The following is a 27,080-nucleotide window of genomic DNA, read 5'->3' on the forward strand; positions in this document are numbered from 1 at the left end:
ACCAAAGCCATTTGGAAGCTAGTTAAAAACTGCTTGGAGGATGAGGCCTGTCACCCTGCTATAATAGAAAGTCAGGGAACCTTAGAGGAAGTTCAGGATAGCATGTCAGAAACTGAACAGAGTGAGAGAATGGGAGCTCGCAAAAGGAAAGACATGTCTAAGAAAAAAGGCCCTCCCCAAGAAGTTAAGAAAGGGGGAGAGAAAGAAGGGAGTGATCATTCACCCCCTAACAAATCTAAGAAAAAAAAAAGCCAGAATCTAGTCTATACCCTACAGTAGAGCTAGAAGCCTTGGAGCTAGATAATTCTGATTCTGACACTCTGTATTCTAGCGAAGAAGGTGGTCTAGAGGAGGAGGTGGCACGGTATGAGGAAGAAAGATATCACCCTGATAGACACCGGCCACTGAAAACAAAAATGAATGTGAGGCCACCGCCTATAAATCCGGCGGGCTCACGCCCCTCAGCGCCTCCGCAGTATGAGCTTCGGCTGAATACTGGTACTGACTCCTTTTTACCTTTAGAGGAACGGAGAAAAATACAAGTAGCTTTTCCAGTATTCGAGAATGTGGAAGGCGGAAGAGTACATACCCCTGTAGATTACAATCAAATCAAAGAATTGGCCGAATCCGTTCGTAATTATGGGGTCAATGCTAACTTTACCACATTACAGGTGGAAAGGCTTGCTAATTTTGCCATGACTCCCACTGACTGGCAGACGACAGTGAAAGCAGTGCTTCCCAACATGGGACAATACATGGAATGGAAGGCTCTCTGGTATGATGCAGCCCAGGCACAAGCTAGAGTTAATGCCACGGCTGAAGATGAGAATCAGAGGCAGTGGACATTTGAAATGCTGACAGGTCAGGGTCAACATGCCCTTAATCAAACCAACTACATCTGGGGTGTCTATGGTCAGGTGTCGGCCGCCGCTATTAAAGCATGGAAGGCCCTCACAAAAAGGGGAGAGTCCAGTGGACACCTTACAAAGATTGTCCAAGGACCCCAAGAGCCATTTTCAGACTTTGTGGCCAGAATGACAGAGGCCGCCAGTCGCATCTTTGGTGATTCAGAACAAGCTATGCCCCTGATTGAGCAACTTGTCTATGAACAAGCAACCCAGGAATGTCGAGCGGCTATCGCCCTCGCAAAAGCAAAGGTTTACAAGATTGGCTCAGAGTGTGCAGGGAGCTGGGGGACCCCTAACCAATGCAGGACTAGCTGCCGCCATTTTACAAACGCACAGGCGTAGAGATTTATCTAGTCGAAAAGCTTGTTTTAATTGTGGGAGAATGGGGCACCTTAAGAAAGATTGTCAAGCCCCTGAAAGAACAAGAGAATCGAAGCTTTGCCATCGTTGTGGTAAAGGTTATCATAGGGCTAGCGAATGCAGGTCAGTCCGGGATGTAAAAGGGAGGCTTCTGCCCCCTATTGAAGAACCCAAGGTACCCCAATCAAAAAACGGGTCACGGGGCCCATGGTCCCAGGGCCCTCAGAAATATGGGAACCAATTTCAGAAAAGCAATCAAGAGGAAGTAGAGGTTTCCGAGGAACCCCCGGAATGGACTTGCGTGCCGCCTCCGACTTCTTACTCATGCCCCAAATGAATGTTCAACCGGTCCCAGTCCATTCCCCTGGACCTTTGCCCCCTGCCACCATTGGGCTTATTCTGGGCCGTGGCTCCTTAACTTTACAGGGACTCATTATATATCCTGGAATTGTTGACCCGTATCATAAAGAGGAGATTCAAGTTCTCTGTTCTAGCCCTCGGGGTGTATTTTCTATAAAGCAGGGAGATAGAATTGCACAACTGGTGTTGCTGCCCTCCCTCGGGGATGGAGAAACCTACACTTTACAAAAAAGGGCTATGGGATCTTCTGGAAGTGATTCAGCCTATCTGGCTATACCCCTAAATGAGAGACCTACAATAAAATTGTTAATTAATGGAAAAGAATTTGAAGGGATAATGGATACGGGAGCAGACAAAAGCATTATTTCACTCCATTGGTGGCCGAAGTCTTGGCCCACTGTTGTTTCATCTCATTCTCTACAAGGTCTTGGATACCAGTCCTCTCCTGCCATCAGTGCCTCAGCCTTAACCTGGCGGAATGCTGAGGGCAAACAGGGATGTTTTACCCCCTATGTGTTGCCACTCCCTGTAAATTTATGGGGACGGGATGTGTTACAAGCCATGGGCATGACCCTAACTAATGAATACTCCCCCAGGCATCAGCCATTATGGCAAAGATGGGGTATACAAAGGGTAGAGGCTTGGGTAGGCAAGAACAAGGCAGAATAAAACCCATTACGCAACACGGAAATCGGGGTAGAAAAGGACTGGGTTTTATTTAGGGGCCGTTGAGGCTTCACGACCCATACCATGGAAAACAGAGGAGCCGTTATGGGTCTCTCAATGGCCTCTATCCTCTGAAAAATTAGAGGCTGTCACAAGATTAGTGCAAGAAGAACAGGAACGGCTGGGGCATCTAGAGCCTTCTACCTCCCCATGGAATACACCAATTTTTGTTATTAAGAAGAAATCTGGGAAGTGGAGATTACTCCATGACCTGCGGGCCATTAACAATCAGATGCATCTTTTTGGCCCTGTTCAAAGAGGCCTTCCTTTGCTTTCTGCACTTCCTCAAGATTGGAAGCTTATTATTATAGATATTAAGGATTGTTTCTTCTCTATTCCACTTTACCCACGGGATAGACCAAGGTTTGCCTTCACTATCCCTTCTCTTAATCATATGGAACCAGACAAGAGATTTCAGTGGAAGGTACTGCCGCAAGGCATGGCCAATAGCCCAACAATATGTCAGCTGTATGTGCAGGAGGCTTTGGAGCCAATTAGGAAGCAATTTACATCTTTAATCGTTATCCATTATATGGACGATATTCTTATTTGTCACAAAGAGTTAGATGTTTTACAAAAGGCTTTCCCATGCTGGTGGCTGAATTAAAACAGTGGGGATTAGAGATTGCCTCAGAAAAGGTTCAAATTGCAGATACAGGCCTCTTTTTGGGCTCAATGATTACTCCCAAAAATATAGTTCCTCAGAAAATAGAAATTCGCAAAGACCACTTACAAACATTAAATGATTTTCAGAAACTTCTGGGAGATATAAATTGGTTGAGGCCCTTTTTAAAAATTCCATCTGCTGATCTAAAACCCCTCTTCGATCTCCTGGAGGGTGAGCCTCATATCTCCTCACCCAGAAAATTTACCCCTGCCGCCCACCGAGCCTTACAGATGGTGGAAGAGGCCTTACAGGAAGCACAATTACAACGTATTGAGGAGTCACTACCTTTTAATCTGTGTGTTTTTAAGACAGCTCAATTGCCAACTGCAGTCCTGTGGCAACATGGACCATTACTTTGGATTCATCCAAATGCTTCCCCTGCTAAGATTATTGACTGGTACCCTGATGCTGTTGCACAGCTCGCGCTTCGCGGAATAAAAGCAGCTGTTACACATTTTGGCAGGGATCCTGATTCCTTGATTGTGCCTTATACTGCTGCACAAGTTCAGACCTTGGCAGCCACATCTAGTGATTGGGCAGTTTTAGTTACTTCCTTTTCAGGACAAATTGATAATCATTTTCCAAAGCATCCAATTTTACAGTTTGCCCTAAACCAGGCTATAGTGTTTCCACAAGTGACAGCTAAAGACCCACTCCCAGATGGGACTGTGGTGTACACTGATGGATCAAAAACTGGTATGGGAGCTTATGTGGTCAAGGATAGGGTTATATCTAAACAATATAATGAAACTTCACCTCAAGTTGTAGAATGTCTGATAGTACTGGAGGTTCTTGAGGCTTTTCCAGGACCCCTCAATATTGTATCAGATTCCTCTTATGTGGTTAATGCAGTTAATCTCCTTGAGATAGCTGGAATAATAAGATCCTCCAGCAGAGTTGCTAACATCTTTCAAAAGATACAAGCTGCCTTGTTAAATAGGAGATTTCCTGTTTTCATTACCCATGTCCGAGCACATTCTGGACTCCCAGGTCCCATGTCCTTAGGGAATGACTTAGCGGACAAGGCTACAAAGCTGGTGGCCGCTGCCTTGTCTACCCATGCACAAGCAGCAAAAGAATTCCATAAGCGCTTTCATGTGACGGCTGAGACCTTGCGCCGTCGTTTTGCTCTATCCAGGAAAGAGGCTAGGGAAATTGTTACTCAATGCCAGAATTGCTGCGAATTCTTACCTACTCCCCACATGGGAATAAACCCACGTGGCATTAGACCATTGCAGATGTGGCAGATGGATGTTACTCATATTCCCTCTTTTGGAAGGCTTCAATATGTTCATGTTTCTGTTGACACCTGTTCTGGCGTAATGTTCGCCACACCCCTAACAGGGGAAAAGGCCTCATATGTGATTCAACATTGCCTTGAGGCCTGGAGTGCTTGGGGAAAACCCAGAATTTTAAAAACAGACAATGGACCAGCATATACCTCTCAAAAATTCCGACAGTTTTGTCGGCAAATGGATGTTACCCATCTAACTGGCCTACCTTATAACCCTCAAGGACAGGGCATTGTGGAACGTGCCCATCGTACACTCAAATCATATCTGATTAAACAAAAGGGGAGTATTGAGGATGTTCTACCCTCGGTACCAAGAGTTGCTGTATCCATGGCACTTTTTACCCTTAATTTCTTGAACTCTGATGCCCAAGGCCACACTGCGGCCGATCGCCACAGTTTAGAGCCTGATAGGCCAACAGAAATGGTAAAATGGAAAGATGTCTTGACTGATCTCTGGAAAGGCCCGGATCCTATTCTTATAAGATCCAGGGGAGCTGTGTGTGTTTTTCCACAGGAGGAAGAAAACCCCCTGTGGATCCCTGAAAGACTCACTCGAAGAGCTCCTTCACAACTCCAGAATAAGAAGGATGGAGGCCAAGTGGGTGATGAAGACTCTCCTACTCGGGATGATGGTTCCTAGTATGATGGGAGAGTTACGGTGGGCCATCATGTCTACCTTCCCCTACCGATGCCAGTGATGCAGAATGCCCAGGTGTTCCCTAGATTTTTCACAACTAATAGAGAGTTGGGGCTTGCCTTTTTGCCTTTAGATCCTCAGATACAGAGTTTTCAGGATGAGAGAACCTTGTCATTAGTAGGAAGCTTGTGCTTTACTGTGATTTCTTCATTAAAGGATAATTTTATTCATATGGATCCAGAAAGATCTAATGCTAATCCTTTTGAATTAATGGAAGCTGTACTGATCTTTCTCCTATGATAGTGAGGAGGGACAGATTACTTTTGATTGGAAAGGGGCATTAGGCAACAGTCTGAGTGAGGGACAGAGCTATGGATCATCTGATTGGTCCTCCTCCAATGTTAAGTATACCCCTTTTAAGAGAACTAATTATTCAGCTGCCCTTTATTTGGGTTGTGAGTAATGATACCTTAGGTAAGAATCAGAAAGAAATAAATTGCTCTGCTTAGAATTGTTTTTATGCATTATGCTGGGATGCTATTAAGCACCCTTTTGCTTTGGTAATGCGCATGCCTCGATTTGTTCCAGTTCCTGTTGAGACGCCAAGTAATTTGAGTTTGTTTAGGGAAAAGCGAGATTTTTGGGATCTCTGCTATTATTGTGGGCCTGATAGCCACCGCCGCGGTTCCTGCTTCGGTTACCGCCTCGGCCCTTGCACTTTCTGCCACTGTGCAGACAACTCAAACCATTAATGAACTATAGGCCACTGTGACCATGGTCCTAGATAAACAGGCCACTGCCAATTCTCAGATACAAGGAGGCCTGATGTTGGTAAACCAACAGATTAATTTGGTTCAGGAACAATTGGATATATTGTGGCAGATGGCCCAATTGGGATGTGAACAAAAGTTGCCTGGCCTTTGTGTCACTTCAGTACAATATGAGAATTTTACAAGAGCAGCTAACCTGTCACAAGCTCTGTCTCAACATTTATTACAGAATTGGACTTTTGAGTTTGAGCAGACACTCCGTGAGTTGAGAATGGCGATCCTGCAAGTGAATTCGACGCATCTGGATCTTTCTCTGATGGAAGGCCTCTCCTCCTGGATTTCATCTGCATTTTCTTATTTTAAGGAATGGGTGGGGGTAGGATCATTTAGCCTAGTTCTCTGCTGTGGAATAGTGTTGATGCTTTGGATGGTGTGTAAGCTCAGAGCCCAAACAAAAGAGACAAAGTGGTGGTGGCACAAGCACTTGCTGCCTTAGAACACGGAGCCTCCCTTGACATTTGGTTAACCATGTTAAAGCAATAGGTCGCTGGCCTCCCAGCTCTTGCACCCCACGAGGCTAGTCTCATTGCACGGGATAGAGTGGGTAGGCTTCAGCAGCCCAAGGAGTTGCAAGGCTAAGCACTGTACAGGAGAGGTCTGCGGTATAACGACTTTCTCCTGGGAGATAAGTCATCTTGCATGAAGGTTCTATGTCATGATCTCCTTCCCCCAGAAAAACGACATCGGACTGGTCAGGGCTCTCTCTGGGGATAAGACCCTGGAGAGGAGCTTTGTACATGTTCCGAATTTGCACATGGGGATTTGACCTCTATCTCCACTCCAAAGTTGTGGGTGTCCTATTGCTTCAAAAATAAATGAATAGGGGGAGATGTGAGGAGCCGCCCTCGCTATCGCTATTGCCGTTAGAAGATGGCGCTGACATCTGCTGTCAGCTGGAGTTAACCGTTAGAAGATGGTGCTGACATCTGCTGTCAGTTGGAGTTAACCGTTTAAGCTGTGCCTCTCCCGTGGCGTCATCTGGGGTGATGTGCAAACCACCAATCCCGGCTCTACACGTCTCACTCGGAGCTCCTAGGCTTATATAAGGGGCTGGGTTTCTTAGCTTGGGGTCTCCCTCTAAGAAGCTGATCATCTATCTCTCAAGATGCATTAAAGCTTTACTGCAGAAGGATCCGAGTGTTCTGCGTCGTTCTTGCTGGCGAGACGGTAGCGCGGGACACTTTATAATGGATGTGTGTTTATTCACATGTGCATGTGGGGGGTCTCTCACCTAAAGCCATGAGCTTTTTGCTTCAGGAAATCTGTGTGTGTGTGTGTGTGTGTGTGTGTGTGTGTGTGTGTGTGTGTGTGTGTCTGAGGTAGGGCCTCTCTATGTAGCTCTGGCTATTCTGAAACTCTCTCTGTAGACTAGGCTGGCCTGGAACTCACAAAGATCTCTCTGCCACTGCCTCTCAAGTGCTGGGATTAGAAGTGTGTAGTGCCATGCCAAGCTTTGGAAATTTGTCTTCCTTTTTTTTTTTTTTCTTTAGCCATTTCCTTCCACACTCCTAATTTTTTTTTTTTTTTTTTTGCTGCTGTGGTTTTTCCAGAATTCTGATGAGTAAGTGTATTAGTCATACATTAATATGTTAAAAGTCATAGCAAGCCGGGCATTGGTGGTGCACGCTTTTAATCTCAGCACTCAGGAGGCAGAGGCAGGCGGATCTCTGTAAGTTCGAGGCCAGCCTGGTCTACAAAGCAAGTTCCAGGACAGCCTCCAAAACAATACAGAGAAACCCTGTCTCGAAAAACAAAACAAAACAAAACAAAAGTCATAGCAACACTTGGTAACTTAAGAAAAGTCATAGGTGGGGGATATAACTCGCTGACAGTGCTGGATCCCTAGTACTAGGGAAAACGAACAGAAATAAAACAGGCCGTGGTCATTTACGATGCTGCACATGTCATCTACAGAATTGGGATTCTGAGCAGAGCAGCGAGACCTTCCCTCCAAGGCTGCGGCTGGAGGCCTGGTCAGGGTGGGTGAGAGATGCACTCTCAAAGTTGCTCATTCACATGACAGGCAAGATGATGCCAGGAAGTCATTCATTCTCCACAGGCCATACCAGACAACCTCAAGACATAGCAGCTAGCCTTCCAAGACCGGCAGGCTGAGGCAGTTATATGCCGGCGGCCTACTCTCAAACCAAGACTGCCTCTTTTGTGGTAGTGGTTCCCCAGGGAACTCATCTTGTATGTCATGGGCCTCTCGGAGGGTGGTTATCCTCACACAACAGTGGTTCTCGTAGACTCTACTTTCTTTTTGGTCCTGCTGTAGGAGTTATTTTGCCTCCCAGCCATTCTTTCAAAGGCTGTCACCTACCACATTTCAGTCCCACTGACACTCTACTCCCAGGGCTCTTCCTCTGTGGCAAACATTCTCATTTCAGAAATGGTTTCATTTTCCCTCAGCTCCACGGGTCCCGACTGTGAGTCTTTGTTGATTCTGTCTTTGGGTTTCTTTGTTCTCTCCTTACCTTGCTTGACTGTGTCTCCTTTGTGGACACTTTCTTTACAACCTGGAGCTCTGTGGCTGCCTATTAATGTGTGGATAAAATACTAAAAGTCAAGGAGATCTCCCTAGTGCTCATGCTCTGCACATCACTGTATCAGTGAATGATTCTACTCTAAGTAAAACCCTGCCCAACCACTGTTGGCAATGTCCTGTGCCACCAGAGCCCAAGTTGCCATCATATCCTTTTCGATGACTGCAGAAGTGTTCTAACTGGTCTCTCTGTTTCCTTCCTATGGCTCACTCTCTACATTGAATCCATTGTGGTTTTTAAAGTTGTCTACATATCACATGATAATTTACTGTCTCTCCCTTCCAGAACAGTAAGGGGCTTTGGCTAGTGTGATGGAGTCTCAATGAGAAGTTGTCTACAGAACAGGCTGACCTGTGGGCATGGCTGTGAGAGATGTACCTCGACTGCACTGATTAGCATGGTAAGACGAAGCCCACTGAGGGCGGTATCATTCCCTAGCTCTGGGTCCTGAACTACATGCGAACAGAGAAGATGAAAGGAGACGCAGGCATGAGTGTATTCATTTGTCTCTGCTCTTGACTGTGGGTGAGATATTTCATCTCCATTTACAAAACAGCTATCTAATCTTTTCCTCACTAACCTTTTGTTGAAGTGAGTTCTGGTCTTTCTGTCCTGTTCCCTTAAAAGTGCTTTCCTGTTTCTGTAAGAAGCCCTTTTGTAATTTTTCCTCCATTCTCAGAATATATAACAAAATTAATAATGGACAAAGTGTGTCCTAACTTGTATTACTAAAGGCTGCTATTTTTTTGTGGCAATTAATCAGATTTTTACTGAAGACTATTTTTTACTAAGGATTGAAGAATATCTGATTAAAAGTTTTTCTTTTTTGTGGTTTATTCCGAATTAAAACAAAAAAACAAAACCATTTCTTGGCTTTTACTATGTGGTTAATGTGACCTTTCTTCAAGTTTTATTCCTGGTGCACATGTTGACATGTCTCTAGCTTTTGTATTCTCCTCACTCATCCTCTCATGATCTCACTGTGTAGCTCTGCCTGGTCTGGTTGGTGCTTCCTGCGTAAACTGGGCTGGCCTTTTCACAGAGATTCAACTGTCTCTGCCTCCCAAGTGCTGAGATTAAAAGCATGTGAGGTGATGCCTGGTCGAAGCGTGTGTGCCTTTCAAGATGGCAACTTACATTATAAAAATTGACCTTCTTAAAAAATGTTAACAAGTCAGAATGCTAAGCGGCTTTCCCGATAGCTGTAGCTGTGGATCTACATTGCAATCAGAAACTGCTAGCTTTTTTTTTAACATCAGCCACCCACAGTATGCAGGGGGTGATCTCTCTCTGGAGTCTGGCACTGTTGAATGACTCTGAGTATGTGATGAGAACATTGAACATTGACCAGAGCAGCTGAGGTCTGCATTTTAACGTTCAAGTCTGCTGGGTCTGAATCTCAGCCTTGACCAGCATAACTCAGGAGCACACATTTGATAGTACAGGGCAACAGAAGCGCACCCCAGAAAGCCAGAGGACTGAGGGGTGTGCGTGGCTTTGCCTCCTCTCCGAAGATGAAGTGAGATATAAAGCCATTAACCCACAAGGATGAACTCACTTCCAACAAAGGGGCTAACGAGGAAAAGATTAGCTGATTTATAAGTGGTGATGAAATAACTGGAAACCCACATGTCAAAAGAGAAATGCCCAGCCCTCCATCCCTGCCTCACACCACATATAGAGATTAACTCAGAGTAATGGGTTAGCCCAAATGAGAGAGTTAAAACCACGAATGTTCTGCAGGAAAACATTCTGAAAGTACCCAAGAACCATTCTCAACTGCTAAACAAGAATCAGGAACTATGAAAAAAATCAAGTAACTAGACTGTACTAAAACTAAAACCTTTACTTTTCAATAGAACCCTGTCCGTGGTTGGGGATGTATCTCGGGGGTAGAGTCCTTAAATAGCAGGTGCAGGGCCCTGGGTTTAATCCCAGCACTGAAGGGGGAAAAACAAATACTATCAAGACATTAAAGGGCAGACCATGGTCTGAAGATAAATAAATACTCGCCAAGCAAGACACACAAAATACCTACAACTAGACTACACAAAGAATTCTGCAGACCAACAAAAAAGACACTTCAATTAAAATAACAGAAAAAGACGAAACAGAGCCTTCCTAATCTATACGAAGAGCAAAGGCATAAAAAAGGACCCCCATAAATCAGTAAGAAACTAGACTCTACATACTCAATAGCCATGATAAGCGTGGGAAAGAATGCAATGTGATTGGAAACGCCAGTGTCATGGCGAGCTTTAATTGTCAACTTGACACAACCTAGGATCACCCCAGAACTGAGCCTCAATGAGGGCCTGTCTATATTGGGCTGGCCCATGGGCGTGTCCGTGGGGACCATAATTAAGTTAACTGGTGTGGGCAGGGCCAGTCCACTGTAGGTGGCACTGTTTCCTGCCTGTCTGGAACTGTGCGAGTGGAGAAAGGGGTCTGAGCTAAGCCAGCACGCAGGTGAGCACACTTATTCTCAGCTGCTGGCTGTTCGAGTGGTGGTTATTACAAGTCCCTGCCATGATGGACTGTGACATGGAGTTGTCGGCTCAAATAAGTCCTTACCCCTGAGCTGCCTTTTATCAGGGTATTTTATCACAGCAATAGAGATGAAACAGCCAATATGTTTGAGTACAGAATACACTGCGGACCGCTGAGGCTACAGAAAGAGAGGCCTCTCTTCAAAGGTTAGTACACTATTTTAGGTTTCTGAGACAGAGCTTCACAGATGAATAGAAATGAAATAACTGCACTTCTAGTCTTTAAACAAAGGCACAGACTGCCACAGCAAAGCAAAACCACTTCATTTCTATGTAGACTATGCCGGTTTGCATAAATGGAACGGAGTTTTTGTTTGCTTGTTTTGCCAGTACTTGTTTATGAATTCTATTCTCCTCCTGTTTATCTCTTGTTCAGAAAGAACTCTAGACTCCCATCTGGAAGGGATCCTGGGCATCACAGATTTGATTCTCTATGTAATTTCTTTGACCTGTCAGACATTGGCTCATTGGATGGGCATTTCCTTACTGAGCTGGTCTCTGCCATGAAAGGGATAGTGTCCTATGCTCACATCATCCTAAGTGTAGCTGACAAGCTGTGTGTGTGTGTGTGTAACAGAAACAACTAAGGCTCTGCTACCAAGACATGTAATTGTAAACATGGGAAACTACAAAGACCGAACAGAAAATGCCCATTACATACCACTTCTCTCTTTAAGGATTCCTACCTGGCTCTCCTTAGGTATCCCTAGTTACCTAATATGGTTGAGGCAACATTAGCTTTCAAGGCTAGGCAGGAGTAGTCACCCCAGACAAAGGAATCCCCCATCAAACGTTATCAATGCTTCACTTCGAAAAACAATATGAAACCTTTATCCTTCACTTCATGTATCAAAACTCATAGGGCAGAAACGGAAAGCACTTTCTAAGTAGAACACAGTGGATGTGTCTAAGGACACTCGCAATTCAGAATAGGATAGGACATTGATGACACTCCAACATGCACCGTCATGAACCCCAGAGAGCTGCACAGGACTAAATATCCCAAGTATCCTGTGTTACAAAAGAAGCAGTGTCCCCAAGGAAATTGCCTTTAGTAGAGGTTTGTTAGGACAAAGCACACTCATAAGAAAAGCACAAGGGGAACAATGTTACAAGTCCAGCATTCAACCCCGCAAATGAGCATCAACCAGTTACTTATAAACCAGGTTGACAATCCAGTAGGCAGTATAAAGCCATAAAGTATACGGAAGCCATCATCTCAAAGTCAACCATGGCATCTGCTCAATTCACCAATTGCAATTATTACAAGAAAAAAATACAGGTTCAATCCCAAACATGATTTCATTCAATTGTAAATCTAAGGATGAGTCACCGCTGGACTTTGGCTGAGGATTCTTAATCAAACTCCATCTGAAATTGAAGTTCTAGAGTATTTGGTGGCATTCTGAAAATTGTCCTCACCTGTTCGATGACATAAAAGGCAAATTCCAGCCGCTGTTTCTGGAGCATCGGAACCAGGTGCAGGAAGAAAATGGGAAGATGTTCATGGCGGTTACGGAAGGGGATGAGAACTGCCACCTTCAAAACAGAGCAACAGAACACCTGCAGCATGAGCAAGACAGGGTTGCAGCAAGCTGGGCAAGTGCATGCAACAGCTGAGCCTTGGAAACTTCCAGTGCCTTCAAGTCATAGCCCTGCGAACATTCTCATCAGACTTACACCGTGTGTTCACACAGGTGCGGTCCTTGCTTCACAGCCACTGAGGTCACGTGGGGGTAGGAGGGACAGATGTACTCTGAACAATTCTTAAGTATCACTCACCCCCTACACACACACACACACACACACACACACACACACACACACACACTTCTAGGATTCAAACTTTGCTGAAGAAACAAAATCTTATAGGTCAGATTCTGGCCTTCACAAAGCTAAAGTGTCTTCTAATTCATTTTCCTTAATTTCGGAGTTATACTGGCTTTGTTGCAGCTGTTAACTTGCTGATAAAACTCAAAACTGACACAGTAAATTTTCTATACATGATGAATTTCAAGACTCACAGAATTTTCAAGCAACTTAACAAATGAAAAGATTACTAAAACATGTCTATACCACTCTATATTACAGATTTTCAAAGAGCCATAAACCTGGAGTTCATTGAAATTTTTATCTAGACCAAATATACTGACCCAAATGAATAAAATAACTACAAATAATTGAGAATGCTAAGTTCTGGGACTCATTTTACTTCTAAAATCGGGACAGGACCTTACGTGTTGTCAACAACAACAACAACAAAATCAACAATGGAGCTGGGGGTTCAGTCAAAGGTGAAACACGTGCTTAGCAAGCATGAGTCCTGGATTTGAGTCCCAACACCCGGAAAAACAAAAACTGACCTCGAGCCTTACATACCGCCAGAACTGCAAAGGAGCAAGACTGAATCAAGGGTATGCTTAGAAGGAGAAGATCCAGCTCAGAAAACTGAGGCATCTAGACAAGAAGGGCCAGGCTTCTCTGTCTTTTACTGGTGTGACAGCTAGCACAGAGCCAATCTCTGAGGCTGGTATCGCCATGGTCCCATAGGCGGCTTCACATTTGCTAAGTCATAGGAATGACCGATGCCCTGTGGAGCCCACTCCCATTTGATTTGCTCCAAAAAGGTATCTCTGAGCTCAGGAAAATTATAGATACTTAAGTAAAGAAGCCACCAAATGGGTGAGAGTCTGTATTACAGATAGTCCACATGAATTCAATATAATTAGGTGGAGGAGCTGAACATGTAAGGATCAGTAAATACCAAGTTATAGCCTTCCATATAGCGAGTTCTCCAGTGGGACATTTAAAACCCCAGGAGCTGGTTTGGGTTTGGAGGTTTGGTGGTGGTGGTTGTTTTTATATTAGTAAGAAACTGAGGATGTTATAAAAGAAGGTGTCCTGGCAAACAAGAGGAACTAAACATGACATTTTAATAGCATATGCATATACAAATTACAATCAGATGTTGCCACAATTTAAGTGACATGCCTAAGCGGTGTGTGTGTGTGTGTGTTAATAGCTTTAAAATTCACTTAGCATTCCTATCTGTGAAGCAATATTCTTAATAGTTTGTAATTTATTGCTGAGAAAAAGAGTTTGGTGTCCCATGGTCACTCATGCCGGGGGTCACCAGTCTTTCTCCCACACGTGTGGACTTGCAGAAGCCCCTCTCCGGTGGATGCACCAGAGGAGATGAGAGACGTCTGGTCACTGCCTTCTACACTTTATCTTTCCAAGTCCTTCCTCACCATCTCTTGTTCAAGAAAACTACCCCATTCAGTCACTTCCCACTTCAAAACCACTGGACGGACTGACTTATCTGTGTGCTTCTCCCCCTCTTACGTCCTCTTAGGCACACTATGAAGAAACAATCAAGAGAGCGTCTGCCACGGAGACTTCGCCCAGCAAGGCCCTGCACTGGCTCATACTCCGAGACACACCACACGCCCCAGCGTGGAACATGTTTACAGCAGGTTGGTTTAGAGCCCACCTAGCTGTTGCCACTGAATTAGATGGAAGCAAGTGTGAGTTACTGAGTTCTCATTCTCCTGGGGTGTTTCAGTTCTACCATTCCTGTCTCCCTCATTTCCGGTGCCTACAGGAACAAATGTCAGGCTGATAAAGAAGTTCTTGTCTGTTCCCTCTGCCAGAGTATGAAATCTGATGACTTTGTTCAAGAATTGCCTTGTGTCACTGGGCATCTCATGTAGGCTGAAGCAGGTGGCTAAGACCCATCCTCGAGGGACCTTGGGTGAGATGAGGAATATTGAGCCTGTAACTAGGACAGCAGCATCAAGCCTTACCCTGTAGGTATCAGACCTCAGGTGAACCCTGCACGGAAAAGCCAACATCACAGGAAATCAGCTGAAAAGCACCTATTTGTTCCTCTCCAATTCCCCTGTGGAAACATGCCCACCTCCATAGGATGCCTGACCTGTGAAGAATCTTCCTCTCCACCATGCAGCATCAGGAAAACCCATAGAGTTCTGGACTCTAATATTGGAAGACTGCGGTGCAAATGGACCTTGGTTTTTAAAGAAAGGGAGCCTCAAAGACTAAGACTCAAGCGGAGAGCAGACTTTAGCCTGTGTCTAGTAACTGCTCTCTTCCTTCTCTCAGAATCCAGCTGTCCCAGAAAGTAAAAGAAAATATGCTAGAAAATTTAAGACCCATCACAAACCACAGTAAGCAGAATGAACACTTTTTATGATCCCTGACATCCCAGCAGTATGATACACATGTCACGCCTCCATGGCATCCCTCAGTCGCCATGATTATAGTTTTTTTTTTTTTACATAGCATTCAGCATATGCACTCACCACTCAAGTAATAAAAGTAACCCACTTTTCAAAAACATTTTCTAAAGTAGACTGTCTCATATATAGATATAACTGTTCAAAGAGGATCTAGCAAGAAATATGAAAATAATTTATGCAATTATAAAAGAGTATTTCCCAGCCGGGTGGTGGTGGTACACGCCTTTAAACCCAGCATTCGGGAGGCAGAGGCAGGCAGATCTCTGTGAGTTCGAGGCCGGGCTGGACCGACAGCCTCCAAAACAGAGAAACCCTGTCGCGTAAAAACCAAAAAAAAAAAAAAAAGAGTTATTTCCCAAATTCATACTGAAATCCATCCATTGAAACAGCTTTGTAACATGCTTGAGGTCGTGAGAAAACTGATTTAGTCAGGCCACAAAGGCATTTACTATTCTCAAAAGGCCAACTCCACGAAACTGTGTCATTTATTCCTGCAAAGTGTTCTGCTGCACACGAGAGATGCACAGAGAAATGCATGCATCCCTGAACAGAGGGAGCTCAAGGCCAGGTCAATGATGTCACATGATCTTTATCAGATGATGAACAGCATATAATTCTCCTCCCTACTTGGGATTTCTTTTGTGTGTGATACAAATTATGTTAGAACACTGGTATTTTTTTAAAGAACTATTTCCAGGTTAAAGTAACACCAAAATCCTTGAGGGCACAACACCTGTCTGATGACGTCTGCCTTCCTTTCAGATGCGCAGTACCACCTGGACTCACAGCACCACTACACACATTTACATTCAGGGTCAGTGTCACAGTACTGAGAGCAACTTCCAGCCAGTCCTCTTTGTGTTTGCTTGGTTTCTGCTTGCTTTTCGTTTTAGTGCACAAGAGGCTGACATACTCCCTTACGGTTTTTCAAACAAAATATTAAATAGAATTCTGACCCGTCAGACGCCTGTCTTCTGTCTTTTCAAGTTTGAGCATGACCTCTGAGAGGCCTCTGGTGACTGACTGAGACACAGCGAGGCAGGCCCAAGCTGGACGCAACTGAAAATAAGGACGTTAGCATCCTGCCTGTGAGTTCTCAGTTCCAGAAACTGGTGGGAAATGCCTGCAGGTATCAGCAGTCTTTGGCAGCGGCCTCTCCCCTGAACAAGGTAGTACCAAGGAGAAATCCATCCTCCGAGTTAAACTGGTCTCACTTCTTCCCCGGAAACCCCGAACACCTGAACTGAACACACCCTGTGCATACACAGGTGCACTTGCAGTCTTCAAAGTAACAGCACTGATCATGAGCAAACTGTAAAGGGCTGTGCATTAAATATACAAATGCTTTCATTTCATCAAAACTGAAAACTTATTTTGCTCCCTGTTTTGAACCAAGCACATTCTTGTCTCCAAATGCTTAGTTACTGTCATGTAGCTTTTGAGGAAAACTGCCTCACCTTCCATCTGGGCTTACAGTCTTTGGGCCTCCAGTGGCCTCCTGGCCCAATCTCTGTGTCCTTGGAGAAGAGCTGATGGACTTCATCAAAACTGATCTCACTCACATTGACATTGAGGAATCCCCCTGCAAGTCAAAACATGAAAGACAGACATCAGTCACAGATGATGGACGGTATGGGCACATACTTACTGAATAACAAACACATCCTTTCGCTTTTAGACGGCAACGTGTATGGCCACCCCACTGGCTGAAATTCTTTAGTCCTTGGTTTTTCAGTAAAAACACTATACATATAATATATATATATATATATATTTTATTTGGAAAATGCTAAACCTCACACTAACATAGCACACTCAAGTATTTGTGTGTGTGACGTGTGTGTGCATACATGGGTGTACATATGAATGGTGTGTACGTAGAGGTCAGAGGATGATTTCCTCTGGTCTCAGTCTTCAAGCGCCTTCCACCTTGTGTTTGAGACAGGTTCTTTCCAGCCTGGAACTTTGCCAAATACGCTAGGTGAGCTACAAACCCACAGAATCCACCGTTTCTGCCTCCCATCTCCCCATCACAGGGATTACAAGTACGCACAAACGTGTCTGGCTTTTTGTGGGGATTCTGGGGATGTGAGACCAGGACCTTACGCGTGGGAGGCACAAACCATCCAGATCATCTGTCTCCTGAGCCCTTGAAACTACACAACCGTTTGAAGAGTTAAACGAGTGAGCAGCAGGGATCTGAATCCTAGAGCCTACTCCAGGACACTGTTCTTTCTCTGCCTAAGCTTCCTTGTCTGTGGGAAAGTTAATGATGCCTGCCCTCCAAGGTGGTCATAGCCATTGGATTCAAAAGCCTGAAGCATCAGCAGGCTCCACAGATACAACGGGCCTCACATCAAAATGTGTGGGACGGAAAAACGTCTGTCGTGCATTTCTTGTCACTGTTCCCTAAACACACAACACATATGATCCCTACAGTTGTTAGATATGATAACCAATCTAGAGGTGACTGAAAGCATGCATAATGACATGCACAGGTTACATGTAAATACGACATTCTATGTAAGGGACTGAGGTGTCCCTGGACTTGAGCACTCTGGGCAGACAGTCCTGAAATCAATCCCCCACAGACCCTGAGAGAGGACTGTCACCTGTAGGAAGGACAGGGGACAGGAGAGATACTAGATATACTCAGTAAATACTGGCTGTTATCACTATTGTTTCCTGATCTTCTCCCCCACCCTGCAGCCCCCACATAAGTTACTGAGGCAGGAGAGAAAGATGGAAAAATTAAAGACACGTATGTAGGAAAATAAACGTTTCCTCATAGCTATTTTGAATTTCTCACTGGCTGACAGTCAAGAATCTACAGTACAACTGGAAAAATTAAGCTTGCTACAAAGGCAGTGCTTAGTCTCCCAAAGGGTTTCAAAAACAGCAAATGATGCTTTCTTGGCTCCGGAATGCTTGTGGGCTTGCGCTGCTCCCTGTTAGCATTATAGACCCCAAATATAAACACTTCACCTCAGGAGACCACCGTACAATTTTATTTACAAAAGAAAAAAAGAGTCCTTAGGATAAATATGCAAAGCAGCTCACATATTTTTTTAAACTTTACTTAACTTGTAACTCTGTTTAAACCTTATTATAAACTACATTCTTTGAACAATGTAACTTACAAAGACACATAATCGTGTATACAGGATGTCACCTAAAGGCACCGATGGGGGCTCTTGCTCCTGAGAAGCCCACACCCATGCCTTTGGTGTGTGGTCTCCTTTTCCTGCATGCCTCATTGTCTAAATATCTGTTCTTCACTCTGGTTGGTCCTGAAATGTTTTTCTGCACTATAGTCAAGGGCCAGGCTTTACCTGAGAAGAGGTCTCATGTTGATACCACTACTGAGCTAAATCCCCAGTTACTGATTTGTCTGTTGTTGAAGATAGAGATGGAGTCTCATTGAGTAGTAGCCTAGGCTAGCCTTGAACTCCTCCTGTGTGGGTTGGTTGGTTGATTGGGTTTGGTAGTGCTTGTGATTGAACCTAGGACACGTTAGGCACATTTTCTGTCACAGAGCTATATCTTATCCACCCTGTTGTTTGTTTTAATTGTGAAACAAAGTCTTGTTAAGCTGACCAAGCCAGTCTTGTAGTTGCAATCGTTCTGTCTTGGTCTCCTGAGGAGCTGGGATTATAGACCCACACCACCAGCTCTAGCCTTCAACTCGCATTCCCTGCTTCAGCTTCCTGGCTAGCCCTTGGAGGCCAGAGGCATCAAATCCCCAGTCGTGCTCCATGAAGTGGGTGCTGGGAACCAAACTTGGGTCCTCTGGAAGAGTAGTAATGTAACTGCTAAGCTATCCTTCTAACCCCGTGTCCCCAGAAGTTCTTAAGAAAGAAAATTCGCATATATAAGCCAACATATTTATTCTGAGTGCCTGCCCCTGGTTATACAAAGCTGAAAAGCCTGAGATTTCTAAGATGTTCTTGGTCTAGCAAGCGCTGACTCTCCAACGTGAGTCGATTGACGGAACCACAGGTCATCTTTTAGCAGTTAACTAACCTGACACCTGCTAAAGTCCAAAATAGGTACAAATCGATCTAAAATGCCCTCCAGTCCATTCCCCCTTCTAACTTCCTCATCTCATAAGGGATACACTAACAGACCTAGATGTTTCTGAGTCTTCGGAGCCTCTCACAGCTACAACTGCACACAGGAAGCACTTGGTTCCTCCCCAGACACCCCTGCCTTTCCTCCTCTGTATGCTCAGGTCTACGGCCTCCCCCTCATCTCACCTCATTGATGAAACAGGCCATCAGAGGCTGCAGGCAGCACTCACACATGCTACATAGCGGCATTTGTGGATGTAAGTGCCTATGCTCCCCAGGTGAACTAAGGAGGAAAATCTATCTTCTAATGCCGCCTGCTCTACTGATGAACTTATAAGCAAATACCCACCCTTTGATGAGAAAAGTTGAAAAGTGGCTGATCTTAAAAAGGTCACATTTAAGTATGTAAAACAGGATGGGGCTGATGGACTTAAGAAAACAAGTCAAATATAAGAGTAACAGTAACAGTAGACATCAGGTCTAAAAATCCAAGACTTGTTCACACACACACAAAAAAAACCCTCATCAAATAAAAATCACAAATAGCCAGCCAGTAGCCAGTGGTACCACACGCCTTTATTCCCAGTACTTGGGAGACACAGGCAGGCAAATCTCTGAGTTTGAGGCCAGCCTGCTCTACAAAGCGAGTTCCAGGACAGCCAGAGCTATACATAGAAGCCCTGCATCAGAAAAAAAAAAAAAAAACCAAACAAAACAAACAAACAAAAACAAACCAAAAGGAGAAAAGAAAAATCTCAAATAAATGAGATGCATTTTAAAGTAAGCACGTTACTAAATTATAAGCAGCTTGCATAAATAATTGAAGTTTGAGTTCTTACACTGTTAAACAACTTTTTGTCTTTTCTCCAGCTTTCTTGGCTCAGCATCTGTAGTTGTCATTATCAGTGTTCCCCCAGCATCCTTTGCAGTTTAATCTCTACCTCCAACGCATACACACGTTCCACTAACTTAGGAGTCAGGCCTTCTGGGTTCCTGCTGGCCCCTGGAGGATGAGACGTGAGATGCCTAGTTTTCATCCTCCTTTGACGGCCTCCTCATGGGTGACCTGCATTGTCTGCGATCTGCGCTCCTGTGTTCCCACTGCTTTGCTCCGGAATCCTGACACCTCGCTGGCTGAAGGGCAGAGATGACCCAGTGGCTTGAAGCCACCCAGCCAGCAACAGCAGCAGCACCACCACTGGGGGGGTGTGGGTTCTCCGGTCCCTAAGGAGGGCCACGTCCACGACTGGCGTAACAGCAGGTCCCCACAACAGTGGCAGCACTTTACAAATGCACTGGAGCCACCTGCAGTGAAGGAGCCAGGCGTGTGTACACACCCTCACCTTACTAACAGCACAGTGAGCCAGCAGCCAGGCCGCCAGCACTTGAGTCTATTTGCCGTGCGTGCACAGAGCTCCCCAGAGGCTGGCACTTCACCCTTCTACTGCCAATAAGTGAATTCTGCCTCCCGTTAAAGATCCAAAGGTCAAAAGAATAAATACATTCGCTGAAATCCACCTACCCTCACACAGAAGTGGAACCAATCCGCAAACAATACAAATAATACAATTTATCACAGTGAATTTCTCTCTTTGGAGGGTGGGGCTAGAGTCAGTAAGTACAGGCCAGGGGACAAAGCACCTGCTTTGTTCAGTTACACGGGGTGGGGGGGGCAAAGGGGAAGGGTGGGAATCCCAGCGGGGGTAAGCCACCTGTCAGTCAAGCCCAAGGACGGCTGTCGTGAATGAGAATAATGTAGCTTCACCACTGCTGAAGTAAGCAAGACCCCAGCCTCCTGTGCAGAAGCTGGACCGGATGGGCCTGGAGCCTCTTAGCTCTCGAGGACCAAAAAAGACGGCTTACGGTGATATGAATTTAATATATCCCCAGTCTTGATTCAGTCTTTCTTTTTTTCTATTAAATCGATTCTCAGACTAACAAACATCCAACCCACGTGAATCACTCGAGCTTACATCCTTCTTACAGCTCAAGTGAAATGTAAGGTTTGTAATCTATGGACAGAGGCCCCTATAAATCAACCCTGTGAAATGATTTCATCACTCACTTGGGGGCCTCCATTAGGTTTTCGTATTAAAAGGCTAATTCCTGATTCTTTGCCTTTGTGACTGTTTTAAATATGCTGTCCAGGGCTCTAGGGACAGTGTGGAAGACTCCCAGGATCGTTACTTTCTGGTGAGAAGGCCGTTCTCTCCCCCACCCTCCTGTGCCTCTGTGACTTAATGACCATCAGTGACTCACCCTGCCATTGTCCACCTGTGTCCTCTCAGGCCAACACCAGACACTCCTTCATATGCCTTCCATAGACTTCTAGAATTTCCATAAGTGCTGTTTTAACAAGTGTTCTTACTTAGCTATTCTTGAAGTGACCAAACCAGAGCTTTCTAAGCATAAAAGCTTTCCGTTACAAATCCCAGTGCTAAGTGCGGGGCCTTTGGCATGCATAAATGGATGTGTAGATGGGCGGGTGGCTGGGTGGGCAGGTGAAGGGGTATATGGGTGGGTGGATGGATGTGGGTAGATGATGGGGTAGGTGAACAGATAGACGGTGTCCGTAAAGCTGCTGCATCCATGTCCCTTTGTATGTGCTTTTGTGTTCTCTGACTTGACCAGATGCTACAACACACCTTTAAAAACACCTGTGCCAGAAATATTCCACATGTAAAATGACCCAACACTAACAGACCCTTAACTGGCCAGGCTCTTGTCTCCTAATCTAAACAGTACAGAGTTCCTAACGCCCATTTCCCCCACTTGCTTGTGTTTTCCTTGACTTGTTCTGAACAACTAACAATTGACTGAGCCTCCAGTCCACCTTTATCGCTTCTGTTCCCAGCTCTGCCTTGCAGTCTCCCCTGTGAACTCTGGGGATTCCTAGGAGGCCTCACACCTTTCATCAGATGCTGCCAAATTGTCTTCCTCTTCCCCAGCAATAAAAAAAAATCTGAAAACCCCCTAGGAAGACATAACCTGCCACGGCTGCTTCTCTCTTTCCTTGCTTCCGAGATCCACTCCCCTCATTCAGCTTTCCTTTGGCACAAGGTTCAACATGCGCATTAAATGCTATGCTTCTTCCTCATCCCCAAAAAGCCATTACTAATGCAAATGAAGTCAAGAAAATCCAGCTTGCCGTCTGCCCTTTCCAGTGTGTTTCCCAGAGATACACACATACCAAGAAATCCCCATGTATTGTGTCTCAATGGTCTATATAAATTATCACTATTTCTAGCTCCTCATCTCACAGAAACCCTTCTCTCGCTTGCAAATTGTGCAGAACACAAGGTGCTCGCTCACACTGTCAAATCCATGACCCTGAAGCCCAGCACAAAGAAGGTGTCCCCACATACTTCCTCCTGCTCTCTCCAAACCGTCTACTTTCCCGCAACTCAAACTCAACACCTTCCAGTGTATGTATGCCCTTAGCCACACCAGCTTCCAGTTCACAGCTCCATTTCCTGACAAGCCACCCTCTGGTATCCACCGCCCCCTTCCGTGCAGCTTCCTTTTTTTCTCAGCCCACCCCTTCCCTTCCGGTAAGTTCCTTCTTTTTTCTGTTTCAATATCACCTCTGTATCCATAAAAAGGGTTGCCAGCCAAGGGCATGTTTGTGTTTAAAATATGTTTTGGGCCCCCGCTGCCAGCACCCCTGTGTCAAGAGACGCCTGTGGGTCATGTCTGTGGCTACCGGCTCTACTTAGGTATATTTTCAGCTTTCCTCTCAGGGAGGCTTTAGAATCCAACCTTCAGCATCTCGAGCAGGAAAGGACAGTCACATGACCACAACAGATTGAAAAGCAACAAACAGAATAAAGACAGGGTGCTCTGCAAAACACCTTGCAGTAAACATGGGGGCACCAGCACCAAGCAATCCCAATTCTGTCTCCAGACTGAGTGTGGCCAAAGGGAATTGTGAGTTCTGCTGAGCAGCACCAAGAGGTACTTCACAGTGTGGGCTGGGCCTTGTTTGGGCTGCTCAGTCTCTCAACCTCCCCGGCCACCCAGGTTTCCCGGAGTCTCAAGTATTTTTCTGAATCTGTCACACCTGGAATCTAATCTGACCTTGAAGCAATGGCTGTGTGTACCCAAATTCTCCACCTACCACAAAGCACTGAAGAAAACCACAGATTAATCCCATCGTGAGGTGACAATACCTCATCTACTGCGTCCAATATACTCAGCTTTGGACAAAACAAGGGTCATGCTGTGAGTGCATTGGCAAGCTTTCTCGGCTATCTGGTGAGTCACCCTTTAATTAGTGATTAGCTGCCTGCTTTCCATTCTGTTCCTGCCTTTTATGGCACTTGGTCCTTCTCTGTGTTCTCTGTGTTCTCCCCAGCCCTCTCCTACTTTCTCTGTCCCTCCCTTCCTGCCTTCTCTTCCTACTACCCCACTCTCTCTGTCTCCAACATAGACAAACCTCTTAATTGTATCAAACACCATGGAAGCAAGGCCTTAGATGTCCAGACTCATCTCCACAGGGACCGCATGGCGATGTGGCCTGTGGGGACCTGCCTTCCTGTTCTCCACAGCTGGCTCATGCACCTGAAGCTATCCCTGCTTCCCTTCTCTTTCTCTACAGACTCCATACACCACTCTCTCCAGCATCTCCCGGCGCTCTTCTCCCTTCCTCTTAGGTAATGCTCAAACCACATTCTGTGGCCATCTCCCATGACTGTCTCTCTCAAAGCCCACTGGTCAGATTCTGGACCCTCGTCTCCTTCACCATCCCACCAAATTTTGATCTTTTAAAATCATCCAGGTAGTAGCGCACATCTTTAATCCCAGCACTCAGGAGGCAGAGGCAGGAAGATCTCTGCGAGTCCAAGGCCAGTGTGATCTATAGAGGGAGTTCCAGGACAGTGAAGGCTACACAGAGAAACCCTGTCTCAAAAACACTAAGTCTGGAGATCATCCAGGTTTATAGCCATGACTCACTTTTCAGGGTGACTGTCTTGTAGTCGCTGGCACAGATCTTCCATTCATCGAGATCAACGGGCTTTGCACGGTTCCTTCCTCCACCTGCTCTCTCTGGAACAGTTGATCCCTGGGACTCTGCTGACTTCCCTGAGTCCTCCCAGTTCCCTTTAGCGACCAGCTCTTACCCCATAATTGCAGGCCTCTCAGAACCCTGTCTTAAACCTTCTTTCTGTCCCACTTCCTCTTATTTCCAGTCACGTTCTTCTCACAAAATTCAGAGGCCAAGCTAAGTCTCCTGAACTCCCAATAAAACATGCCCAACTAAACTCCTGAATTCCCCCATTCTCCACCTGTGATTTTTATCTGAGTTGTTTGCTTTGGTAAAGAATCACCAAGTCACACGACCTTCAGACAGCAGTGACATCTGGCCAAGGCATGCCTCACCAGAGACCCTGACTCCACCCTCTCCCTAATCTCAAGGTTGCCGGAGGACTCGCCAGCACTACACACGGACCCTTGTCCTCCAGCCTCACCTTCAGTGTGGTAGGCTTCTCCAGCTAAAGCTGCCCTCCCCGCTGCCCTCCCCACTGCCCAAACACATGAGCTCCTCCTCAGCCCAGGGCTGTTTTCCTTCCTTCTGGACTGGCCTGAAGACCTAGCTCCGAAGTGCCTCAGTGACTGTCCTTTCTGCCTCATGCCTCACCTTGAGGACAGAACGCCGCATTTCCCTGGGTGCTGCCTGCTCCGCCAGTTCGGCTGGCTCGCACTAGCTGTGCTCCTCTGAGAGGCCCCGTGGCCACTCAGGCCAGCAGCCAGATGCTGACTCCTCTCACTCACTCCCAATGGCCGCTGTCTCTCTTTGCAGCAGACATCCACATGATACGACAGTTTGTTGCGTTAAGCATTGTGTGAGCTCTTCCGGCATTTACATGCTTTTCCCCTTGGATGAATTTCAATCCACTCGTTAAAATTCATCTTAGCAAGTTCCTGCATTCATGAGGTTTGCGACTACGGGGGCTATCAGCGCAAGCATAGGATAAGGAAAAGTCACTGCCAGGGGATTCTATTTGAGTGACAAGCAGGCAGAAGGTAAGTCCACCTCCATTGTTATTCGGAGTACACAACTGGCATTTTCCATCTCTACTCCACACAGAAAAATCAAAACCAAAGCACCTCTGCTAAAGCCCTCGTGTTATGCTCTGGGAGGACAGGGTTCTATTTCACTTGGCTATCTCCAAGAGTCTTACACAGATTTAAGAGAACTGAGAATTGATCTGCCCTCTGGAGAGCCTGTAAATATTATATAGCAATGAAATAATCACTCACCCTCTTCATACAAATAACCTGAATACCAAACACTGCTGAAATTCAAACTCCTCAGTAGGGAAATCTGGGGCTGGCCATCCTACAGCTACACTAGGGGAGACTCCAGAAGAGCGTGTACTTCTATAATCAAGCACACCGATATTAGTTCACACCACAGCTGGCAGGCAGGAGTAAATAGCAGCCATACTTGAGTCCTTTGCATCCAACTACATCTTGGAAAGGGTAGTATAGCCAACAATTGTGCATGCTACAAGATTTTACACTCAGATGTCACATAATGCTGCTCTCTGTGGTCACAGGGAATTGTTCTAAGGCTGCACAGCTAGGTAAGCTACAGGATCACACACATGTCTCATCCCCTTGATTATTACAAAGTCGGGCTCCATCAAAACAAATGGGAGAAAGAAGGAAGGAATCCAATTAACACTGGTCCAGTTTCACACGCTATACTGTGATTCATCTTCATTCACGCTTAAGGGGGCACTGGCAATCCGTGTGTTACAGATGGATACAGAGATGCTCTGGGCAGTCATGTGACTAGCGTGTGTGTGTGTGTGTGTGTGTGTGTGTGTGTGTGTGTGTGCGCGAGCGCGCGAGCGCGCACGCGTGTGCCCGTCCTCTCTGTGTCTCTGTCTCCACCCCTCCACCCCTGCCCCGTTCACACAGGACCCTCTCTGCAGGAGCCTCATTATTCTGGTTATGTTCATAGTCCCCTTCTGAAATATCACCTGTACATAGTCACATTTTCTGTGAAGCAACCCACTTGCCCTGGCTCCCTGGGTATGAGATTGGTGCTCATTCTTAGGCTAGAAATCATGGAGCAACCTGCTGTGGACAGGTAGCTGTCAGTTCAGGGGAACGGCAGCCCCAGAGCCTACGGCAGCCAAGCTGAACTCTCCCAAGCACCAGGCCAGAGAAGCCGCCCCACAGGAGCTGTAGGATTGTACAGCATGAGGGCTTGGCAGGCAGACACTTTCAACTGTTTAATTAGTCTCCACAAACCAATAATGAAGAAAACGGTCACTAAACCAAAGACAAAGATGTCCTGCAACTATAATTCCCTGAATATACAAATTATGAAGAGGAAATTACTGTAATCAATACTCCAATGGAACATTTCCCAGTGATTTCAGTATTGCACAGACAAAAACACTTATTTTGGGAAAACAAGTCTGTCATAACCAATGATGGATGAGGAGGCCACAGGAGTCACTTCTCATCATTCTTCATTGTGGGACACACAGAGCTAGCATGATCAGAATCACTTGCTCATTTGTTTGTTTTACTAATACTGCAGCACAGATCAATAAAACCAAGAGCCTTATGGGCTGTGCCCAAACAGGATAGAGGCTCCCCAGGCAATTCTTCTGTACAGCCTGAGGCAAAGTCTAGAACTCTAGGTCAGGCTCTTGGCGATCCCAAATGTGGTAAGCACCAGCAGCGCCCTGGAACTTTAAGATGAAAACTCCCAGTGCCACTGTAGCCTCACTGAAAGGAAAACTCAGAGGGTATAGGGACATTGTGCTCTATAGAACCTTCTGGGTCATTCTGATGCACCCGCCATGGAGAAAACCATACATTAAGCCATGTGGTTGGTCTTCCTTTGTATCACA

The 27,080-nt window shown here is 45.6% G+C and overlaps 1 protein-coding gene across 2 annotated transcripts in view; it reads right to left on the minus strand.

The window, feature by feature from the left end:
* B4galt6 (beta-1,4-galactosyltransferase 6) overlaps window positions 1–27,080 on the minus strand; it is a 67,483-nt gene that overhangs the window by 10,125 nt on the left and 30,278 nt on the right. The window contains exons 4-5 of one of the 2 annotated variants that reach the window (XM_040757874.1): window positions 16,594–16,718; window positions 12,300–12,416 (exon numbers count right to left, since the gene is read on the minus strand). In XM_040757874.1, the coding sequence (XP_040613808.1) occupies window positions 12,300–12,416; window positions 16,594–16,718 (242 nt within the window). The remainder of the gene's footprint in view (window positions 1–12,299; window positions 12,417–16,593; window positions 16,719–27,080) is intronic. The other variant, XM_040757875.1, reaches the window with a different exon arrangement.

Source organism: Mesocricetus auratus, unplaced genomic scaffold (assembly GCF_017639785.1).
Source record: "Mesocricetus auratus isolate SY011 unplaced genomic scaffold, BCM_Maur_2.0 Super-Scaffold_100015, whole genome shotgun sequence".
In the NCBI taxonomy this organism is placed as follows: domain Eukaryota; kingdom Metazoa; phylum Chordata; class Mammalia; order Rodentia; family Cricetidae; genus Mesocricetus; species Mesocricetus auratus.